Raw genomic sequence first — 19679 nt, 5'->3', positions numbered from 1 at the left:
GGTTTGACCCTGACATTGCGCTGACACTCTCTGCACCTTAATATCATGTACAACGTGCTGATATAACTTTTTGCGCCTTAATGTCTAATATCATATACAGTATAATACTTGTTGCTAAGTTGATGCACCTTACGTCTAACCTCTAACCTGCAGCGGATGGATATGCTATGTGTATGTAGATCTTTTTTGTTGATTTGTCTTTCCATGTCCCCCCCTCCCTCCTCTTCTCTTCTCCTTCAACAACGATGCAGCTTGCACAAAAAACTATTCCACCCACTTTAAATGTTTATTTTACACCTGTAAACCTGTGATGTGACAAGACGATACAGCTGATTCTGATTATGGTTTATCCTGCCCCATACTGTATCTATAGGACTTTAGAGGGTATAAGGACTGTCTTTAGAAGAATAAAACATCATCGGAATCTCTTAAATCCTGTTGAGATGCAGGTGTGTTAATAGAGCATCAAAGTCTGACGTAATTTACGCATCCTACCTGGGTCGAGGTTTTCCACCCCCATTCTGAATTCCTATAGACGTGTGTAATATCGCGGCAAATAAATTGTTAAAAAAATTAACAAATGACCCTGCCGGTTTTACTCTTATGGATATGAAGCATCAACTGACGGTGAGAAAACGCTAATGTTGCTTCTAACGATTTAGTACAATTTTCGCCAGAAACAGACTGTATCAAATATGAGTGACTGACTATCATAAACGATACAGAGCCTCGTCCCTGACAATATCGCCGAGACAGTTTGTTTATCTTTGGGCCACAATTATTATATGAGACGATTTTAAGATGACCCAATGTTATTAATGACTTTACGAACCAGGGGATGAACGAGTGACGTCAGGACTTCTGTACTCTATATGGTATGGGTCTTCTCTTTAGCCTATATGCATGGGGGCTGTAGAATCTCATGCAGTTGAAAATAGTTATTGTGGTCAGTGTACCTTCCTTGGGGGGGGGGGGGGGTTTACAAGTCTGTGCCAGGGATCCATTGTCTCATAATTGGCCTATGGTCACACATTGTGTTCTCAGTGTCCTCAGCGGACCTCTGCCAAAGTCACTGCCTGGCCACACATCCGTACACAGACACATTCACTTGTTGTTCATTCCTGTCTCCATGTTGTAGAGAAGTGGTTCTCAACCTTTACTGAATGGGGTCCACTTGAAAATCTTGAAAGTGGACTTTGACATAAACAAGTTTGAGAATCAGTACTATGAGACAAATACAAAAACAAAACAAATACAGCAAAATCTGTTAATGAAATAAACTATAAACTGTTAACTTTTGCCATCCCCTATAATTTGTTGAAAATAAAGAAAAGCTATTATGCCATTGTAAAGGTTATTCCATATACCAGCCACTAGTACTTAATAATTAAAACTGTTCTGTATCATGGATACAACTTGGGTGAAGGTACGTGTGGATAATATTCTCTAAATATCTGTCTCAATATGTATTGGACAGTTTCGAATGCTTCAATAAACCGGTGTGATTATACAGCACCTGAGCTGCTGGTCCATAATTGCCAATAAAGTAGGTATCCATCACTCAACTCCCCCAAATTCACTCAGAATGTAAATGACATGCAAGTTAAAATATAAATATAAATCCTGTCCTGCATTATTCCATATTCTCCATTCCAAAGTGTTGTGTTTTTGAATAAAGAAGGCACTGGAGCAACTCGGATGATCGGAGCCTTTTTCTTAAATCGAACAGGTCTATTACATCTTCGTCAGGTCATGACCAGACGAATATGTTCTATTTCTCCAGTGAAGCTTCTTTATTCAGCTACTGTATATGTCTGCTCCTGAGATGCACCGGATCAGCCTGATTTAGGCTTGAGGTGCGGTGGAACTTCCCTTTATGCCTTATGCGTTTTGATTGTGGGTGCTATCTAGTTCAGTGCATGCATGTCATTGAAGTGGGAACTTGTTGTTCAGTCTTTACATCTCTCACAGGACTTGATGCAGTAGCAACTTGACCATAAAAGGCCACATAATGTTACATAATCTTCAGTTGGGATGCTGGTTGGTTTGGCACACTGGTCAGGCATGGTTGTGGGTGTAATCAATTCTGATACAGGTAGAAGGGAGAGTGGGGTAAGATGAATGGTGGACAGTACAAAGTACATTTACTTGTATTGTACTAGTAAATTATGTACTGTACTTTACTTGAGTATTTGTATTTTTATGTTAATGACTTTCACTTGGCAGGAAGAGAAAAAGTTCATTATGAATGAACCACTTCTTAAGCCCCATTACAAATATAGTGAACATAGCAGATCTACAAGCTCACAAGGTGTGGATCTGATATTTTCACTGTTATTAATAGTTGTGTAAGATTTCTGGAAATGTATTTGGAAAATGTCTACATTTTCAATGCATTGATATTAAAAATAAATTGTACTTTGTAATTTATATTTTTAAAAGCCTGTACTCCAGTACTTTGTACTCAAGTACAAATTTGACAGAGCACTTGTAGTTGAATAATATTTGACCATGAGTATCTATACTTTGACTCAAGTACTTGGATTGAGTACTATGGCCACCACTGGTGTATACTGACGGAATCAACAATGCCAGGATGTTAAAAATGAAACGGCATAATGAATAATAAAAAGCCTTTATTAAAACATGACCAAAGCAGACAGTACCAGGATGTTAAAGATAGACAGAAGAATATACACCAGGTGACTTGGCCTGAAGGTTTTTAAGGCCAAGGACCCCTTACCTGAGAGACAGATGAAGCAGGGACCCCCACTACATATTGTATAAAATTGTTAAACTTTTTCATATATGGCTTCATAGACTTGTTTGACAGCACTGTCATCAGTGTATTTTCAGACCTTTAACAACTTAAACCCTCAACACTTAGTAAGTAAACTTGACCTTTGGCTCTGTACTTGGTCTGCTTTTTTTTCCCTCTACACCAAACGTCTTTACCGAAAATAGCCGAACTACTTGTGAGTTTGTAGGGTTCTAGTGTTGAAGTGATTATTTGAAGTGGTTAGTGTAAAAAAAAAGTTCCTATCACACAAAGTTTTAGCGCCCCCCCTGTAGTAAACTCTGAGGACCCCCGCTATACACAATCACCTCTCAATTAATATTCTGGGGGGAACATTAGTAAAAAATACATTAAAAAAAAAACAACAACAATCTATCCGGCTATTTTTGGTGAAAAGATTTGGGTTTTCCAAATCAATATACAATACAATACCAATACAGGTTTCAGAATCAGGACAGTTATGTAAAAACAACATTTGCAACAGATTGAGGAAAGCTGAATCATATAAGAAAATTTTAACTATTTAACACAAGGTGGTCAGAGTGAAACTCCACAGATAATAATCAAAACCTTGTAATCTTCATTAATTCTATGACATTTTGTATAATGTAAAGTAGCCTACACATCAAATCATGGTGACATAAATAATATTACAAAATAAAACTGTCACAGGGCAGCCCGTGCCCTATAGACACTGATAAGCGACATTACATTATGTCACAAATGCACACAACTGCTTCCAATTAATCTCACCCGTCATTGCCAGACTGATCACGTGGGATCACTCACAAGTTGATACCGTGGAGCAACTTATCAACTTGTGAGTGATCCCACTTGATCAGTCTGGCAATGATGACTACAATTAATCACCATCAAGCCGGCTTGGAAGTTTGTTTGGTGTGACTTATCTCATTTTAAGTGTCTTTTGAATATATTGGTGCCCAACATGTGTTGTATCTGTTGTGTTGTACTGTCCAACCTATTTTTTTCTGATTGTTTAGATGACTCCTAAGACATGGGTTGTTTGTAGATGAGCAAATTGATTGCAAATTGTGAATTTGTCCTGTGGTAGGATACACACCCTATAAAAAGGGAGGCTGCAGGTCAACTTTGTCAGTTAGCTTTGGGCAGGCATCTGAAAACAGCCTGTGGGAGAGAGCTGCCATGTGGCCCTATAGCCTATTATAGCCTATTATGCAGTACCTGGGTTGTTTTTCCATTTGCCTTAAGTATTTGTTAGTTTGAAGGTTTTATTTTTGATATTTAAGATTATAAGTTTTCCAGGCCTGCACTGTAGGCTGCCTGCACAGGACTGTTGGAGGTTTTGGGAAAAAAAAGAAAAACATAGAAGTGCATTCGTGGACGTCATCTATTTTTGAAGCCTGAGCGATGGCTCAAAAAAAAGTTGTTTGCTGGTATAGATACCATTTTTTGTTGAATATCATACTCAATTTAAAACTCAACCGGCAGGATTTTCACATTTGCAACAAAATATGGGAAGACAGGCTCAGTGAAAGAGTGTGTGATGGTGTGTAAGTGTGTTTTCCCTTGAAGGTCATAAAATGACAGCTGTCCTTGGTCATACTCTAGCAGCACCATGATTTTGTTGGGGAGATGTTCAGCTACCTGTTTGGTGCAGTCCTTAGGAGTTTTTTCACGCAGCACATCTGTACAAACACATCTGTAAATACCCCACATGTCACCAGTTACAGTGACACCAGCATACCAGTTCCCATCTACCTCTATTTCCCAGCTGTGTGTCCCAGAGGAAATCCCTTTTGATCCACGGACAGACCCATGCAAATAGTGTCCCATCCCCCTCTCTGGGATGTCTGGGACCTGCTGAGCTGTATGAGTCTTTTTCACACTTGATAAATCCTCTGATGTAGTCACATCTTTGTGGGCGGTGTTAGGGTCTAGAATGACAGGACCTGCATGGAGATATTAATTGTTAAATACAAATAATTGTGCCAATACAAATCATAGGCTACCTGAGACTAATTTGACTCAGGTAACAATCATAGAATGTGTTGTATGAGTTGTGTCATTGCTTACGGTATTGGATGATTCCCTTCATCTTGTTCCACACCTGGAACTGAACATTTCCCAGGTGTTTGGTCTCGTTGATCAAAGTTCCTGTTGGAATGTGTGGATCAGGCAACATGGCCTGGCCCTGGGCTCTGGAATGAATATTCACAGTTATTCAATACAGAACTGGAGAAGCTCTGAGTGCAGAAAATGGAATAGAGACCTGCTGACTTACCTCTTAATAGTCATCTTGAAATTCTGTGAAGAGAAAACATGGAAAATGCTCATTGGGTCATTTTGGATTCCAATTTTAGCTTAAGAATAAACATAAAACATGAATAAAACAGTGTTTACAAGCATGAAATGGGCATCTTCAGCTATCAGCTGCTCTTCTATGATTTTGAGAGTGTTTGAGATTGAGGAGATCTCTGAGTTCAAATTGTCGATCTGGATCTGTATGCTGAGACTCTTCTGCCTCTCGTCTGTCCGCAGTGCATCGATCCTAGAGGCTTCCTCTGCTCGCAGGAACCGGTACATGTTCTGAAAGTCCTCTTTGATTCTCTTCTCTGTCTGCTGGGCCTGGAGCTGAAACCATTGAGATGAGGACAACATAACCATCATGACCATCACATAATGTAATGTATATCTCTATTAAATATTCATGAATTCACTAGTAAAGACCAAGCCTTCAAACAATAACATTTTATGTATGAAAAGTTTGCTGTATGTGGAACTCATATGAATACAGTGGAATGGAAAGAGGGGTGGATCAATGTGAGATACAAATTACAAATGACAAAGTTCAGATGTTCCCACAAAAGTTATGATAACTGATGATGTTTTGCTAATCTTCGACACAATATTGGGTTACTGAGCTAAGCTTCAATTCGTCACTTACCTGGATGTGCCTAGCGATTTTATCACAGTCACCTTTTACCCGTTTAAATGTTGCCCCTTTGGTTCTTAAGCGCATCTGTGCTGTTCTGAGTTTAGTCTGCAATGACAGATTGAACTTGCATCATTGATTGATTGAATACTTAATTAACAAGTATGTTAACAGTACAGGTAGTGCAGTCAAAGGTTATGCTAAAAGGATAACACAACTAGAAAAAGTGGTCCTCGGAGCACAGGTCTCCACCAGGTCAGGTAGTTTATTTTGGCCTCCTGGTGGCGCTATAATAGGCCAATGTGAAAAGGGTGCCATTTCTTCTTAGGCCTTGCACGGCAATCGGACACTGTATTCATGATTTGAGGCATTTTGTTCCAAAAATGTGTTTTGCTTAATTAGACCTGCCGGTGGCGCTATAACAGGCGAATGGTAAAAGGGTGGCATTTGTTCCTCAACATTGTGTGAATGTGCGTGAAAGGTTTGACCGCAATCGGACGCTGCGTTCATGATTTGCGGCATTTTGTTCAAAACAAGCAACTACTGCAAACTTTAGATGTGAATCTTAGCCAATCAGGATGGAATATGAAATATCAAACAGACCCGTCTTGATTACATAACTATAGAGATCATGTGCACTGATTTGCGTGAAACTTGGATGAAATGGGAAGCAGTAATATAAAGAAATGTGTTTACATAAGTCGGCCTCTTGGTGGCGCTATAAAAGGCAGATATGAAAAATGTAGGGCATAGGTTTTTCCTTGACCTGTAGGGAGTGTGCATACAAAGTTTTACACAGATCAGTGCAGTTAGGTAAAAACACAAATCGGCCTGTTATAGCGCCACTATGAGGCTGATTTGAAAACTTTCAAGTGGCATTTCTTCCTCTGCCTGGTGGGAATGTGCGTGCAACATTTCATGTATATTGCATGCTGTGTTCATGATTTGAGGCATTTTGTTCAAAGTGGAGCACTCCTGCAAACTTTGGAAGCCATTTTTAGCGAATCAGGATGGAATATGAAACTGAATGACGTATTTTGTTTAATAACTATAGAGATACTGTGTACCGATTTGCGTGATGTTTGTACAAAATCTGTAGGAGTACTGTAAAAAAAAAATGTTTTGCTAAGAGCGTCCTCCTGGTGGCGCTATAACAGGCCCATGTGAAAGATTTGGGGCAGAGGTTCTGAAATGGCATCCAGGGAGTATGTGTGCACAGTTTCACTGCAATCAAGCCAGCGGTGCCGGAGATTAGCTGTCCACAGACAGAATGACACACACACGGACGGACAGACAGGGTGCCTTTCGGCCTGGCGGACACAAAAATTGTTTCAATTATGGTCCATTGTACTTTATATTACAAAGTTACATTAAATGGATTGGTTGAAGATACAAACATGAAAAGGTCTATTTTCAAATCAATTACCGCTCACCTTACGATCCTGTGCAGCTTCACTGATGGGCTCACAGGTATGTATCTTATGTAGTTTTGAATCCCTACAAACCACACAGATGGGCTGTTGATCATCCACACAGAAAAGCTTGAATTTCTCACTGTGAAGCCTGCAGAGATCAGTAGAAGCTTTCTGACTTTTCTCTTGTCGCAAGTTGTCAGAGAGATTTCTCAGTGCCAGATTACGGGGTGGTTGACGCATTACAAACAGTTCCTTACAGACAGGACATGTCTTGGATGAGCTCTGTCTCCACCACTCCTGAAGACAGTCCTTACAGAAACTGTGACCACACAGCAAGAGAACTGGATCCTTAAAGATGTCACAGCACACAGGGCAGGTGCATTCTACCTCAGAAAGAGACGTTCTGGATGCCATTATTTCCTTGTGTGCCTTTTGTCGTTGCTTCTATTCTTCCTTGTACAGTATGACAATGAACTCTCACAGCACCAACTTACTTTCACTTTCAAAGACTGTCTTGCTTGCTTATCTAGAGCTTCTATTCAATACTACAGATTGTCAATAACATGAATAAGCATTAAGCAACCTACTGTATAAACTGTCCTTATTTTCCTTGCCTTGAATTAAACTTACTGTTGTCTGCAACATAACAAAAAGAGACTGTGTCACTATAGTCTGTTTCAGCCTAAATGAAACCTAGCCTTCTGAGGGCAGCAATACGTTTCATTGGTTCTCCCGTCCGCCCATGAGAGCTGGAGGCGGGTTCAAGCAGAGCAGAGCAGACACACACACACGCACACACACACGCACGCACGCACGCACGCACACACACAGCATAGAGGTACTGCCTACCCACTTAAAGGGACATTTCACTTTCAAACATGTGTGGGGTAATTTTAACCTCTACTCTGGCTTTTGTGTTTCACCCCAGACAGTTTTTAAGTTGCTTGAGTCAGTATTTAGATATTTTAACCCTATTTTATATTTGTTTTTTATCAGACACGCCCCTTCCTATTTAAACCCATTGTAACTTCAAACTCCATTTTAACCATATTAGATTAATTGAAAACACACGTCCTTAGTTTTGGTGACTGATATTGTCCTTCTAATACGTTTATTTTATTTTATATTCCCATTTTATTTTCTTCATTTTCCAAATAAATTATCTAGAATTTTATATAGAAATGAAAATAGTAATAAAGAAGATGACAAAGTATGTTTTCTTCATACAGTATTTGTATGGTGTCTTAAATAAAAAAATAAAAAAAAGTTATTGCATCGTGACTACGAGCTGTAAGATTTCCGGAAAATCGTACAATTTATTTGGAAAATGTCTAAATGTTAATTGATATTAAAAAGACTTTGTACTTTTGAATACTTTTTAAAAGCAAGTACTCCCATACTTTAAGTACAAATTTGACAGAGCAACTTTCACTTGTAGTTGAGTAATACAGTATTTGACCAGGAGTATCTATACTTTGACTCAAGTACTGTGTTTGAGTACTTTGTACCCCACTGGTGGTAGCCTATACGACTGAATCAACAAAGCCAAGATAAATGAGGATAGGGGCCCTCAATAATAAAAAGAGGAAAATTACATAATGAATAAAAAGCCTTTACTAAAACAACGCAGAAAATACCAGGTGAAGATTATATACATTGTCATTAATATAATATCAAACTAGTGTACATAAAAACAGGCAGACAGATGCAGTTTGAAATACTGACCAACAATTAATAATTCAGACCTGGGTTCTCTCTTGTACTTTGACATCTGTGACATAATTTTTGTGTAATATACAATACATATCAAACCACTGTGACATAATAATGATGACAAAATAAAACCAGAAAGGTTTATCAAAAAATATAATATACAATTAATATTGAGCCAACAAAGGTTACTGTATATGCACTAAAAAATATAGATGTTAGACCAGAGAGAAATTAGCCAAATTATATGCAATAAAAACAAAAGCTGCCGTGAAACCTTCTGAAATATTCCTTCTGCAATATTCATGTTATTTCCTGAATCCTGATACAGAGAAGGTTGTACAAATAATCCTTTTCATGTTTAATCTAGAACTGAGAAGAAAGGAAAATGTATTTAAAACTCAACCGGCAGGATTTTCACATTTGCCTCAAAACATGGGAAGACCCGCTTGGTGAAAGAGTGTGTGATGGTGTGTAAGTGTGTTTTCCCTTGAAGATCATAAAAGGACAGCTTTCCTTGGTCATAGTCTAGCAGCACCATGATGTTTTGGGGGAGAGGCGGTGAAGCTACCGATTTAGAGTCCTGCCCGGGAGTTATTTCATGGACACAGTCTGTACAACTACAATTGAAAATACCCCACACATCACCAGTTGCGGTAGTGACCCCGGCAGCCCAGTAACCGTCCACCTCTACCTTCCAGCTGTGTGTCCCAGAAGAAAACCCTTCAGATCCACGGACAGACCAATGGAATCCATTCCTCCTCTCTGGGATGTCTGGGACCTGCTGAAATCTATCACTCTGTTTCACACTTGATAAATCCTCTGATATAGTCCTAAATGTGCTGTTAGGGTCTAGAATGACAGGACCTGCATGGAGATATTAATTGTTAAATACAAATAACTGTGCTAACACAAATCATAGGCTACCTGAGACTAATCTGACTCAGGTAACGATCATGGAATGTGTTGTATGAGTTGTGTCATTGCTTACGGTATTCGATGATTCCCTTCATCTTGCTCCACACCTTGAATTGAACATTTCCCAGGTGTTTGGCCTCGTCGATCAAGGTTCCTGTTGGAATGTGTGGATCGTGCAACATGGCCTGGCCCTGGGCTCTGGAATGGATATTCACAGTTACTATTCAACAGAGAACTGGAGAAGCTCTGAGTGCAGCAAATGGAACAGAGACTAATGATAATGTTTATTGTCCCCAAGGGGAAAATTGACTTCACAAGGTCTGTTCGTTAATAACAACAAAAACAACATAACAACAAAAACAACATATCACAAAGACAAAAACATGAGGTCCCCACTGTACACAGAGAACCCTCCTATGGACGGGGCAGTTGGTTTAATGCCACGATGGCTGAGGGGACAAAACTCCTGCTAATTCGAACCTTTTGCCACTTTAAGGTTCTGTATCTCCGACCAGATGGCATGAGGTCAAAGCAGAGATACAGGGGATGATCAGTGTCATTTGTTATTGAAAGTGCTAAGCGTGTGATGGCCTTATTGTTCATATCAGCAAGTGTGGGTGTGGGAAGTCCGATGATTTTGGAGGCAATACGGGTGATACTGTAAAGTTTGTTTCTGTTAGGCATGGACAGTATGGTAAGAAAAAACAGGTTGAATGATGCCTTTGTACAGTAATAGCAGAAGATGAGGGGCAACAGATAATGATCTTAACTTGCACTACACCTGCTGACTTACCTCTTAATGGTCGTCTTGAAATTCTGTGAAGGAGAAAACAAGGTTACAAATGGAAAATGCTCATTGGGTCATTTTGGATTCCAATCTCATTTTAAGAATACATATAAAACATTCATAAAACATAATAAAAGTGTTTACAAGCATGAAATGGGCATCTTCAGCTATCAGCTGCTCTTCTATGATTTTGAGAGTGTTTGAGATCGAGGAGATCTCTGAGTTCAAATTGTCGATCTGGATCTGTATCTTCTGACTCTTCTGCCTCTCGTCCGTCCGCAGTGCATCGATCCTAGAAGCTTCCTCTGCTCGCAGGAACCGGTACATGTTCTGAAAGTCCTCTTTGATTCTCTTCTCTGTCTGCTGGGCCTGGAGCTGAAACCATTGAGATGAGGACAACATAACCATCATGTGAATGAAACTATTCAATACTTAAATAATGTGATGTGATGCGTGTGTGTGTGTGTGTGTGTGTGTGTGTGTGTGTGTGTGTGTGTGTGTGTGTGTGTGTGTGTGTGTGTGTGTGTGTGTGTGTGTGTGTGTGTGTGTGTGAATATATTTATATATAGAGAGAGAAAAAGAGAGATAGATAGGTATTATTTTTTTAAAATGTATTATGTATATTAGACATTCATACATATTAATTTACTAGTTAAGACAATGCCTTCAAACAAAAAAAAGGGATGTGTGAAGAGTTTGCTGTATGTGGAGCTTATATGAATAGAGTGAAAGGAAAGAGGGGTGAAGCAATGTGAGATACAAATGACAGGTAGAGTTCAGATGTTCCCATAAAGTTCCCACAAAAGTAGCTGCTAGACTTAAACTCAAATTCAGATGATGTTTTGCTAATCCACAGATTCAACACAATATTGGGTTACTGAGCTAGACTTCACTTCATTACTCTGACTTACCTTGATGTGCCTTGAGATGTCATCACATTCACCTTTTACCCGTTTAAATGTCGCCTCTTTAGTTCTTAAGTGCATCTGTGCCGTTCTAAGTTTAGTCTGCAATGACAGATTGTAATCTGCGTTAATTGGATTTGTTGAAGATATAAATCTTCAACAAATGTCTATTTTCAAATAAACACCCCTCACCTTATGATCCTGTGCAGCTTCACTGATGGGCTCGCAGTTATGTGCCTTATGTTGTTTTGAATCCCTACAAACCACACAGATGGGCTGTTGATCATCCACACAGAAAAGCTTGAATTTCTCACTGTGAAGACTGCAGAGATCAGCCTCTGTTGAAGCTTGCTGACTTCTCTCTTGCCGCAAGTTGTCAGAGAGATTTCTCAGTGCCAGATTACGTGGTGGTTGGTGGATTTTAAACACTTCCTTACAGAGAGGACATGTTTTGGTTGAGCTCTGTCTCCACCACTCCTGAAGACAGTCATTACAGAAGCTGTGACCACACAGCAAGACAACTGGATCCTTAAAGATGTCACAGCACACAGGACATGTGCATTCTACCTCAGAAAGAGACATTTCGGATGCCATTATTTCCTCGTGTGCCTTTTGTCGTTGCTTCTCTTCTTCTTTCTTGTACAGTATGACTATGAACTCTCACAGCACCAACTTACTTTTACTTTCAAAGACTGTCTTGCTTGCTTATCTAGAGTTTATCTTCAATACTACAGATTGTCAATAACATTATACTGTATACTGGTTAGACTGTATAGCATTAAGCAACCTATACAGTATAACCTGTCCTAGTTTCCCTTGCCTTGAATGAAACTTACTTCTGTCTTCAACAACATAACAGAAATAGACCGTGTCACTTTAGTCTGGAATGCCTTCTGAGGGCAGCATTACATTTCATTGGTTCCCCAGCCCCTCCAATCACTGAGAGCTGGAGGCGGGTTCAAGCAGAGCAGACAAGGCGTGACATTGAAGAAACCTGATTCCGCCAACTGACCCCGCGCGTGCTCGCGCGCGCGCGCACGCACGCACGCACGCACGCACGCACGCACGCACGCACGCACACACACACACACACACACACGCAGAGGATCTGTCTTCAGAGAAGTGTGTTCTCTTTTCTTCCTCATAGCATAGAGAGGTACTGCCTACCCACTTAAAGGGATATTTCACTTTCAAGTGGGGTCTTTTTAACGTCTACTCTGGCTTTTGTGTTTCACCCCAGACAGTTTTTAAATTGCTTCATTCAGTATTTAGATATTCCAAGTCCTAACCCTATTTTATCAGACACGCCCCCTTCCTATATAAACCCAGTGGCGGAGCGTCCGGGGAGGCAAGGGAGGCGGCCGCCTCCCGGCCCGCGACCCTGGAGGGCCCGGCCGGGCCCTCCAGGGTCGCGGCCCCGACCCGGTCGCCGCGACCGGGCCGGGGCCGCGACCTCTCCGCGGCGCCTCTCCGCCTCTCATTTAATTAAAGCATTATTATCATCATTAAAATAATATTGAAATGTTATGTTGCGTGTTGTTGGTTTATTTTCACTCCCTAAAACCGAAATAAAGTGACAAAAAGCCCCCCAAAAGGTGACCCGACCCGACCCAAACCCGCAAAATTTTCCGCGCGCTTCGCGCGCGGGATGTGCACCCACGCGCGCGCTGCGCGCGCGTGCGTGGTGGCACGGGGGGGGCCTGATCACTGTGCTCTGCCTCCCGGCCCGGCTTTCAGTTGTTCCGCCACTGTATAAACCCATAGGCGGAGGTTATGTTTTCATCAACCCTTTCTGTCTGTCTGTCTGTCTGTCTGTCTGTCTGTCTGTCTGTCTGTCTGTCTATAGTGTGAGTGTGGAAGTCGGATCATAATGAACCTTTAATCCTTTGAAGTTGTCGGCGCTTTTCACATGAAGAAACAAGTAATGCGGCCATTAAAATGTCAGCAACTATAATGGAACTGTTATGGAACTGGAAAAAAGTAACTAGTTACGTTACTAGTTACCGCAAAAAGTAGTGGTGTCACAGTATTAGTCCCAACACTGATTATGAATGAACCACTTCTTAAGCCCTATTACAAATATAGTGAAAATAGGAGATCTACAAGCTCACAAGGCGTTGCACTGCGTTGATTGTAGATAGGCTATGTTTGGCACAAAGATTTGAAGACGGATTTGAAGATGGTAGATAATATATTTTTGGCAAAAAGAGCCAACTCAGCTCCAGCTTACAAAGTCCAAGAGGGTTTAAGTGGTTAAAAAGTCAAATAGAAATACATTTATTTTTCTGATTTATGAAAAAATAAATCCTGCACACCGTCTTCACTTACAGCCAAACAGTTTTAATGGAAATACAACATTTCGGTCGCACTGACCTTCATCAGGTTTTCTGATTTATACAAACTGATTTTCAATTGTCTTCATTTGATTCATCATGAAACTTACACCTTTAGTTCAAGGTTTCACTCAACAGGACAGTTATGTAAAAACAACAACATTCACCACGGATTGAGGATAACAAGGAAAGCAGAATCATGTCCAAAAATGATAACCATATAACACAGAGTGGAAGACCACCAATTCATAATTCAGACCTGGGTTCTCTCTAAACCTTAATCTCCATTCATTCTGTGACATCATTTGTGTTTAATATACAATACCTACCAAACCACTGTGACATCAACACATTACAAAATAAAACCAGAAAGGATTATCAAAAATAATAATAAACAATTAATAATGAATATAACATTAACAAAGTAAACAAATAACAGAGTAAAAAAGGTTATATGCACTGAAAAATCTCGAAAAACTAAAGAAAAGAGCGGGAGAAAGTCTGCTGTGAAACCTTCTGAAATATTCCTTGTGCAATATTCATGTTGTTTCTTGATACAGGGAAGGTTATACAAATAATCCTGCAATATCATATAAAATCTAGTACTGAGAAGAAAACAAAAATGAATTTAAAACTCAACCGGCTGGATCTTCACATTTTCCCTGAAGCATGGGAATACAGGCTCAGTGAAAGAGTGTGTGATGGTGTGCATGTGTGTTCTCCCTTCCAGGTCAAAAAAGGACAGCCCTCCTTGGTCGTAATCCAACAGCACCATGATTTTGTTGAGGACGGGCGGTTTAGCTACCAGTTTCCAGTCGTCCTTGGGGGTTATTTCATGGAGCCAGTCTGTGCAGCTGTATTTGTAAATGCCCCACACGTCACCAGTTACGGTAATCACGCCGGCAGCCCAGTACCCGTCCACCTCCACCTCCCAGCTGTGTGTCCCAGAGGAAATGCATTCAGACCCACGGACAGACCAGCGGTCACCGTTCCCCCTCTCTGGGACGTCTGGGACCGGCTCGCCTCCGTTATTCCGTTTCACACTGGATAAATCCTCTGATATAGTCACATATGTGTAGGCCGTGTTTGGGTTTAGAATGACGGGACCTGCATTCAATCCGAGAAAGCATCTGTGTTATTTAAGATGTTGTATAGCACATTGGTTCTCAAAGTGGGGTCCTTTGGCTATTCAAAAATAGCAGATCTACAAGTTCATAGCGTGTCACTTCGTGCCACTTGTACATCTGCATTTTTTTTTAAATCTTGAAAATGTGTGCACATCTTTGAATATATATACTGTATTTTAAAGCAAACATTTTTAACTCAAAGCCTATTTTTGGAGGTCCCTGGAATAAAATATTTTGAGATGGGGGTCCACGGCCAAATACATATCATGTTGGGGGGTCTTTGACATGAAAGCGTTTGAGAACCACTGACATAGCAACATACGTTTTTCAGAAAACAGTTTTAGAAGACATTTTTAGAATCGGCCTCAGCTCTTAATGGATTAATTGCTAAATAAAGATAACAGTGCCAATACAAATCATATAGGCTACCTGAGATGAATCTGACTCAGGTAACAATCATGGAATGTGTTGTATGAGTTGAGTCACTGCTTACGGTATTGGATGATTCCCTTCATCTTGCGTGGAGCCTTGAATTGAACATTTCCCAGGTGTTTGGCCTCGTCGATCAAGGTTCCTGTTGGAATGTGTGGATCAGGCAGCGTGGCCTGGCCCTGGGCTCTGGAATGGATATTCACAGTTACTGTTCTGCACAGAACTGGAGAAGCTCTGGGTGCATAAAAGGGAACAGAGACAAGCCTTACAGTACCTCGTAAAGGTTGTCTTGAAATTCTGTGAAGGAGAAAACAAGGTTACAAATGGACAATTGTTATTGGGCAATTTTGGATTCCAATCTCAGCTTAAGAATAAATAGAAAACATTCATAAAACATAAAAGTGTTTACAAGCATGAAAGGGGCATCTTCAGCTATCAGCTGCTCTTCTATGATTTTGAGAGTGTTTGAGATGGAGGATATCTCTGAGTTCAAATTGTCGATCTGGATCTGTATGCTGAGACTTTTCTGCCTCTCGTCCGTCCGCAGTGCATCGATCCTAGAGGCTTCCTCTGCTCGCAGGAACCGGTACATTTTCTGAAAGTCCTCTTTGATTATCTTCTCTGTCTGCTGGGCCTGGAGCTGAAACCGTTGAGACGAGGACCACGTCACCATGTGAATGAAACTATTCAATAGTTACATTATGTGATGTCTCCATTACATATTCATAAATTGGTTTCAGTTCATTCAACCTCCTCCTGTGTGTTGGCTGGTTGTTGGCAGCGAGACATATAAACTTCATCGCACAATGGTATTGCGCGCTGAGAATAGCTGACATACAAGCTCACAACCGCGTCGCGGATGCGACCGCTGTGAGCTTGGAGGTCTGCTATTCGCGGCACGTTCTCTGCGCACACACATGTCTTAGAGTTCAGACGTTCCCACAAACAATTAACAGTAAATGCTAGACTTAAGCTTAAGCTTAAATTCAGATCCAGAGCAGCCTAACTGATGATGTTTTGCTAATCGACACAGTATTGGGTTACTGAGCTATAGGCTTCACTTTATTACTGTGACTTACCTTGATGTGCCTTGCGATTTTGTCACAATCAGCTTTTACCCGTTCACATGTCGCCTCTTTGGTTCTTAAGTGCTTCTGTGTTGTTCTGAGTTTAGTCTGCAATGACCGATTGTACACTTGCATTAATTGGATTGGTTGAAGATACAAACATGAAAAGGTCTATTTTCAAATAAACACCCCTCACCTTATGGTCCTGTGCAGCTTCACTGAGGGGCTCACAGTTATGTGTCTTATGTTGTTTTGAATCCCTACAAACCACACAGATGGGCTGTTGATCATCCACACAGAAAAGCTTGAGTATTTCACTGTGAAGCCTGCAGAGATCCTCGCGTTCTGTGGAGGCTCTCTGACTTTTCTCTTGCCGCAAGTTGTCAGAGAGGTTTTTCAGTGCCAGATTACGTGGTGGTTGACGCATTACAAACACTTCCTTACAGACAGGACATGTCTTCAATGAGCTCTGTCTCCACCAGTCCTGAAGACAGTCTTTACAGAAGCTGTGACCACACAGCAAGACAACTGGATCCTTAAAGATGTCACAGCACACAGGACATGTGCATTCTACCTCAGAAAGAGACAGACTGGTTGCCATTTTGTTCTCCTGTGCCTTTTGTCGTTGGTTCTCTTCCTGGTCTGTCCCCTTCTTCCTGTATACTGTACAAGGAACTTGTACTTCCTTGTACATACTGTACGACTATGAACCAACTCTCACTGCACCAGTTACTCAAGTCTGATGCAATCTGATGGCCAAAGGGTGTTAGTACAAACTAACGCTTAACTGTGCATGTGCCCCACACACACACACACACACACACACACACACACACACACACACACACACACACACACACACACACACACACACACACACACACAAACACGCACACAGCAGAGGTTATGTTTTCTACTCTCTGTATGTCTGTCTACTGTGTCCTGACGGCTGCAACCCCTGACTAGGTAACCCACCCTGGAGGAGATATGCACTGCGAGTGTGCACCTTACTAGTTTGTTTAATTATTTCTCATTTTGCTGTACTTTTCAACTGGCCGCTAAGGACGGCCACAGTCTCCACTTTGCATTAGGAAGTTTAGTCAGATTATACATTGTAAACTGGAGAGGATTTAGAAGACGTTTTTTTTATTTTTAAGAAGACGTTTTATTTTTATTTTTAAGAAGACGTTTTTTTTATTTTTAAGAAGACGTTTTTAGAATCAGCCTCAGGCCTAAATAGGTTAAATTCTTATGTGGTGTGGGAGATAAGACAGTGAACTTGAAAAATAGAGACTGCAGAAGTATTTTTTTGTAAGTAATTTTTTAGATCGTCACTCTGCGTGTAAACTCCACTCTGTATCTAAATGCTAAGTAATTAGTTGTCTCAAAAGTCATGCACACTTCTGTGGTGCGGAACATTTTGTACCTGGCTCTAATCTTTCACTGAAGAGCACTTCGTATGCTCAATGCCAGTGTGGCTCAAGAGATAAATCTGTTTTTTTTTTAAACTAAAGGTTTGGGGTTCAAACCCCCTGAAGAACATTTTTCACTATCCACCTAAACTCTAAAAGGTGGGATAAGTATTACATTCTCAGTAGTATCTCCAGACCATGCCAGCTTGGTACAAGAGGTAAATCGGCGGTTCATAAACCAAAGGTTTAGGGTTCAAATCAACTGAAGAATGTTTTTCACTCTCCATTTGAAAAGGTTGGTTAAATAGTACATTCTCAATTGCATCCTCCATGTCAGTTTGGCTCAACAGATAAATCAGTAGTTAATAAATTATACTAAAGGTTTAGGGTTCAAAGCTCCAAAAGAATGTTTTTCACTCTCCATCTACATTCTAAAAGGTTGGTTAAGTATTACAATCTAAATTACTTCTTCAATGCCTGTGTGGCTCAACAGATGAATCAGGGGTTGGTAAACCGACGGTCTGGGGATCAAAACCCCTCAAGAACAGTTTTCACTCTTTCACTTCCCATCCCATCTAAATTCTAAAAGGTTGGTTAAGTATTACATTCTCCATTGCATCTCTTATGCCAGCGTGGCTCAACGGATAAGACAGGGGTTTCTAATCCAAAGGTTAGGGGTTAAAAACTCAACTAAAACAAAGCAAAAACTCACACAACCAAAACAGCTACCAAATCAAACTGATGATGAAAAGAAAAATACTGTCACCAGCAATGAAACTGGTGATATGGAATAAAAACACTAACATAAATTAACATATAAACAATTGTCTCAATCAAATTAATATTGTAGGGTCAAAAAGGCAAATGTTAAATAAATAAGAAAATGCTTTACCTAATATCAACATTTCTTAAGCTCCTCCCTCTGGGGGTGGGCTCCCTCCAAGCTCCTCCCTCTCCCACCGGAGCTAAAAGAGTGCGTGAGGGAGGAAGCGGGCTGCTTCCATGCTCCTCGCCCGGAAAATAGCTGATCTATAAGCTTTTTCCCGGCTTTAAGCTCACAGTTAAAAATGGCAAAACATATTAAAAGTGTCATTTCCCCGCATGCTGATGTCATGCTGTTGTCCACACAAGTATAGTCGTGTGTGTGTGTGTGTGTGTGTGTGTGTGTGTGTGTGTGTGTGTGTGTGTGTGTGTGTGTGTGTGTGTGTGTGTGTGTGTGTGTGTGTTGTAGGCGTGGTGAGCAGTGATAATTAGGTATAAATAGAGCTCAGGTGTGAGACAGAGTCCAGGTGTCGGTTTGGTTCAGTTGGAACTCCAGCAGCTCTCCACACTTGCAAGCAGGTAACTAAACATTATTATTAACCACCAACATTTAACAGCTTTGTTTAAAATAATTCAGTTTGGGGAACTAGTCTGTGAATTAATGATTTTGAAATGGACAAAATGAGGCATTATATTTTATAACAGAGTGAAGGAAACGCTTTCAAACTACACTCTGTTTCAATGGCTCATAGTGTCATCTAAACCAATGGTTCTTAAACTTAGCATCAACTCTGACTGTACAACTGGAACCAAATGGACCTGTTAGGGTCGGGTCCATTTGGTTCCTTTTAGACCAGTGTACCAATGCAAGGGTCCATTTGGTTACCATATGTACACTCTCTGAGTTAGACCTGTGATGCCCACTACCTTATAGGGAGTGTCTGGTCTGCTCATGCTGTTCCTTCTAGGTGAACAGGGTGGGGCAGTCTAACAATCTGCTAATGGCTCATTGGAGAGCACCTGGGCCCAGTGCCTCCAGGAGTCATTAGCAAACTGGTAGACTGCCCGACCCTGTTCACCTAGAAGGAACAGCATGAGCA

The 19679-nt window shown here is 40.7% G+C and overlaps 2 protein-coding genes across 5 annotated transcripts; both read right to left on the bottom strand.

Annotated features, from left to right (window-relative positions):
• Window positions 1-4249: 4249 nt before the first annotated feature.
• Window positions 4250-7801, bottom strand: LOC311038174 (E3 ubiquitin-protein ligase TRIM35-like; the record flags this gene model as incomplete). The annotated part of the gene is made up of 6 exons (XM_084047551.1): window positions 7145-7801; window positions 5724-5819; window positions 5180-5410; window positions 5061-5083; window positions 4853-4977; window positions 4250-4728 (listed from the first exon to the last, which is right to left on the bottom strand). The coding sequence occupies exons 1-6, from the start codon at window positions 7538-7540 to the stop codon at window positions 4250-4252; spliced, it is 1350 nt and encodes a 449-aa protein (XP_083903677.1). The 5' UTR covers window positions 7541-7801.
• Window positions 7802-8854: 1053 nt separating this feature from the next.
• On the bottom strand, window positions 8855-17012 carry LOC311038173 (E3 ubiquitin-protein ligase TRIM35-like). Of its 4 annotated transcripts, none has more exons than XM_084047549.1 (6): window positions 16602-17012; window positions 11453-11548; window positions 10686-10916; window positions 10548-10570; window positions 9828-9952; window positions 8855-9703 (listed from the first exon to the last, which is right to left on the bottom strand). In XM_084047549.1, exons 1-6 carry the CDS (start codon window positions 17004-17006, stop codon window positions 9231-9233), a joined length of 1353 nt encoding a protein of 450 aa, XP_083903675.1. In that variant the 5' UTR covers window positions 17007-17012; the 3' UTR covers window positions 8855-9230. The 4 variants fall into 4 exon arrangements, with proteins under 4 accessions (XP_083903675.1, XP_083903673.1, XP_083903676.1 ...); XM_084047547.1 differs by lacking the exons at window positions 8855-9703; window positions 9828-9952; window positions 10548-10570; window positions 10686-10916; window positions 11453-11548 and adding exons at window positions 13906-14886; window positions 15400-15524; window positions 15613-15635; window positions 15748-15978; window positions 16418-16513; XM_084047550.1 differs by lacking the exons at window positions 8855-9703; window positions 9828-9952; window positions 10548-10570; window positions 10686-10916; window positions 11453-11548 and adding exons at window positions 13906-14886; window positions 15400-15524; window positions 15613-15635; window positions 15748-15978; window positions 16418-16513 and having other exon boundaries at window positions 16674-17012.
• Window positions 17013-19679: the final 2667 nt, after the last annotated feature.

This window comes from Gymnoscopelus microlampas (genome assembly GCF_963454915.1).
Source record: "Gymnoscopelus microlampas genome assembly, chromosome: 21".
In the NCBI taxonomy this organism is placed as follows: Eukaryota; Metazoa; Chordata; class Actinopteri; order Myctophiformes; family Myctophidae; genus Gymnoscopelus; species Gymnoscopelus microlampas.
This window is presented reverse-complemented; position numbering and strand designations above follow the sequence as displayed.

Excerpts from the sequence above, each read along its gene's own strand:
- LOC311038173 (XM_084047548.1), bottom strand. The coding sequence starts at position 17,006 with ATGGCAACCAGTCTGTCTCTTTCTGAGGTAGAATGCACATGTCCTGTG. Across the intron at positions 16,514-16,601 it reads AAGCTGCACAGGACCATAAG|ACTAAACTCAGAACAACACA; the intron begins GTGAGGGGTGTT and ends CGGTCATTGCAG. Across the intron at positions 14,887-15,399 it reads GAAGGGAATCATCCAATACC|GTCCCGTCATTCTAAACCCA; the intron begins GTAAGCAGTGAC and ends GATTGAATGCAG.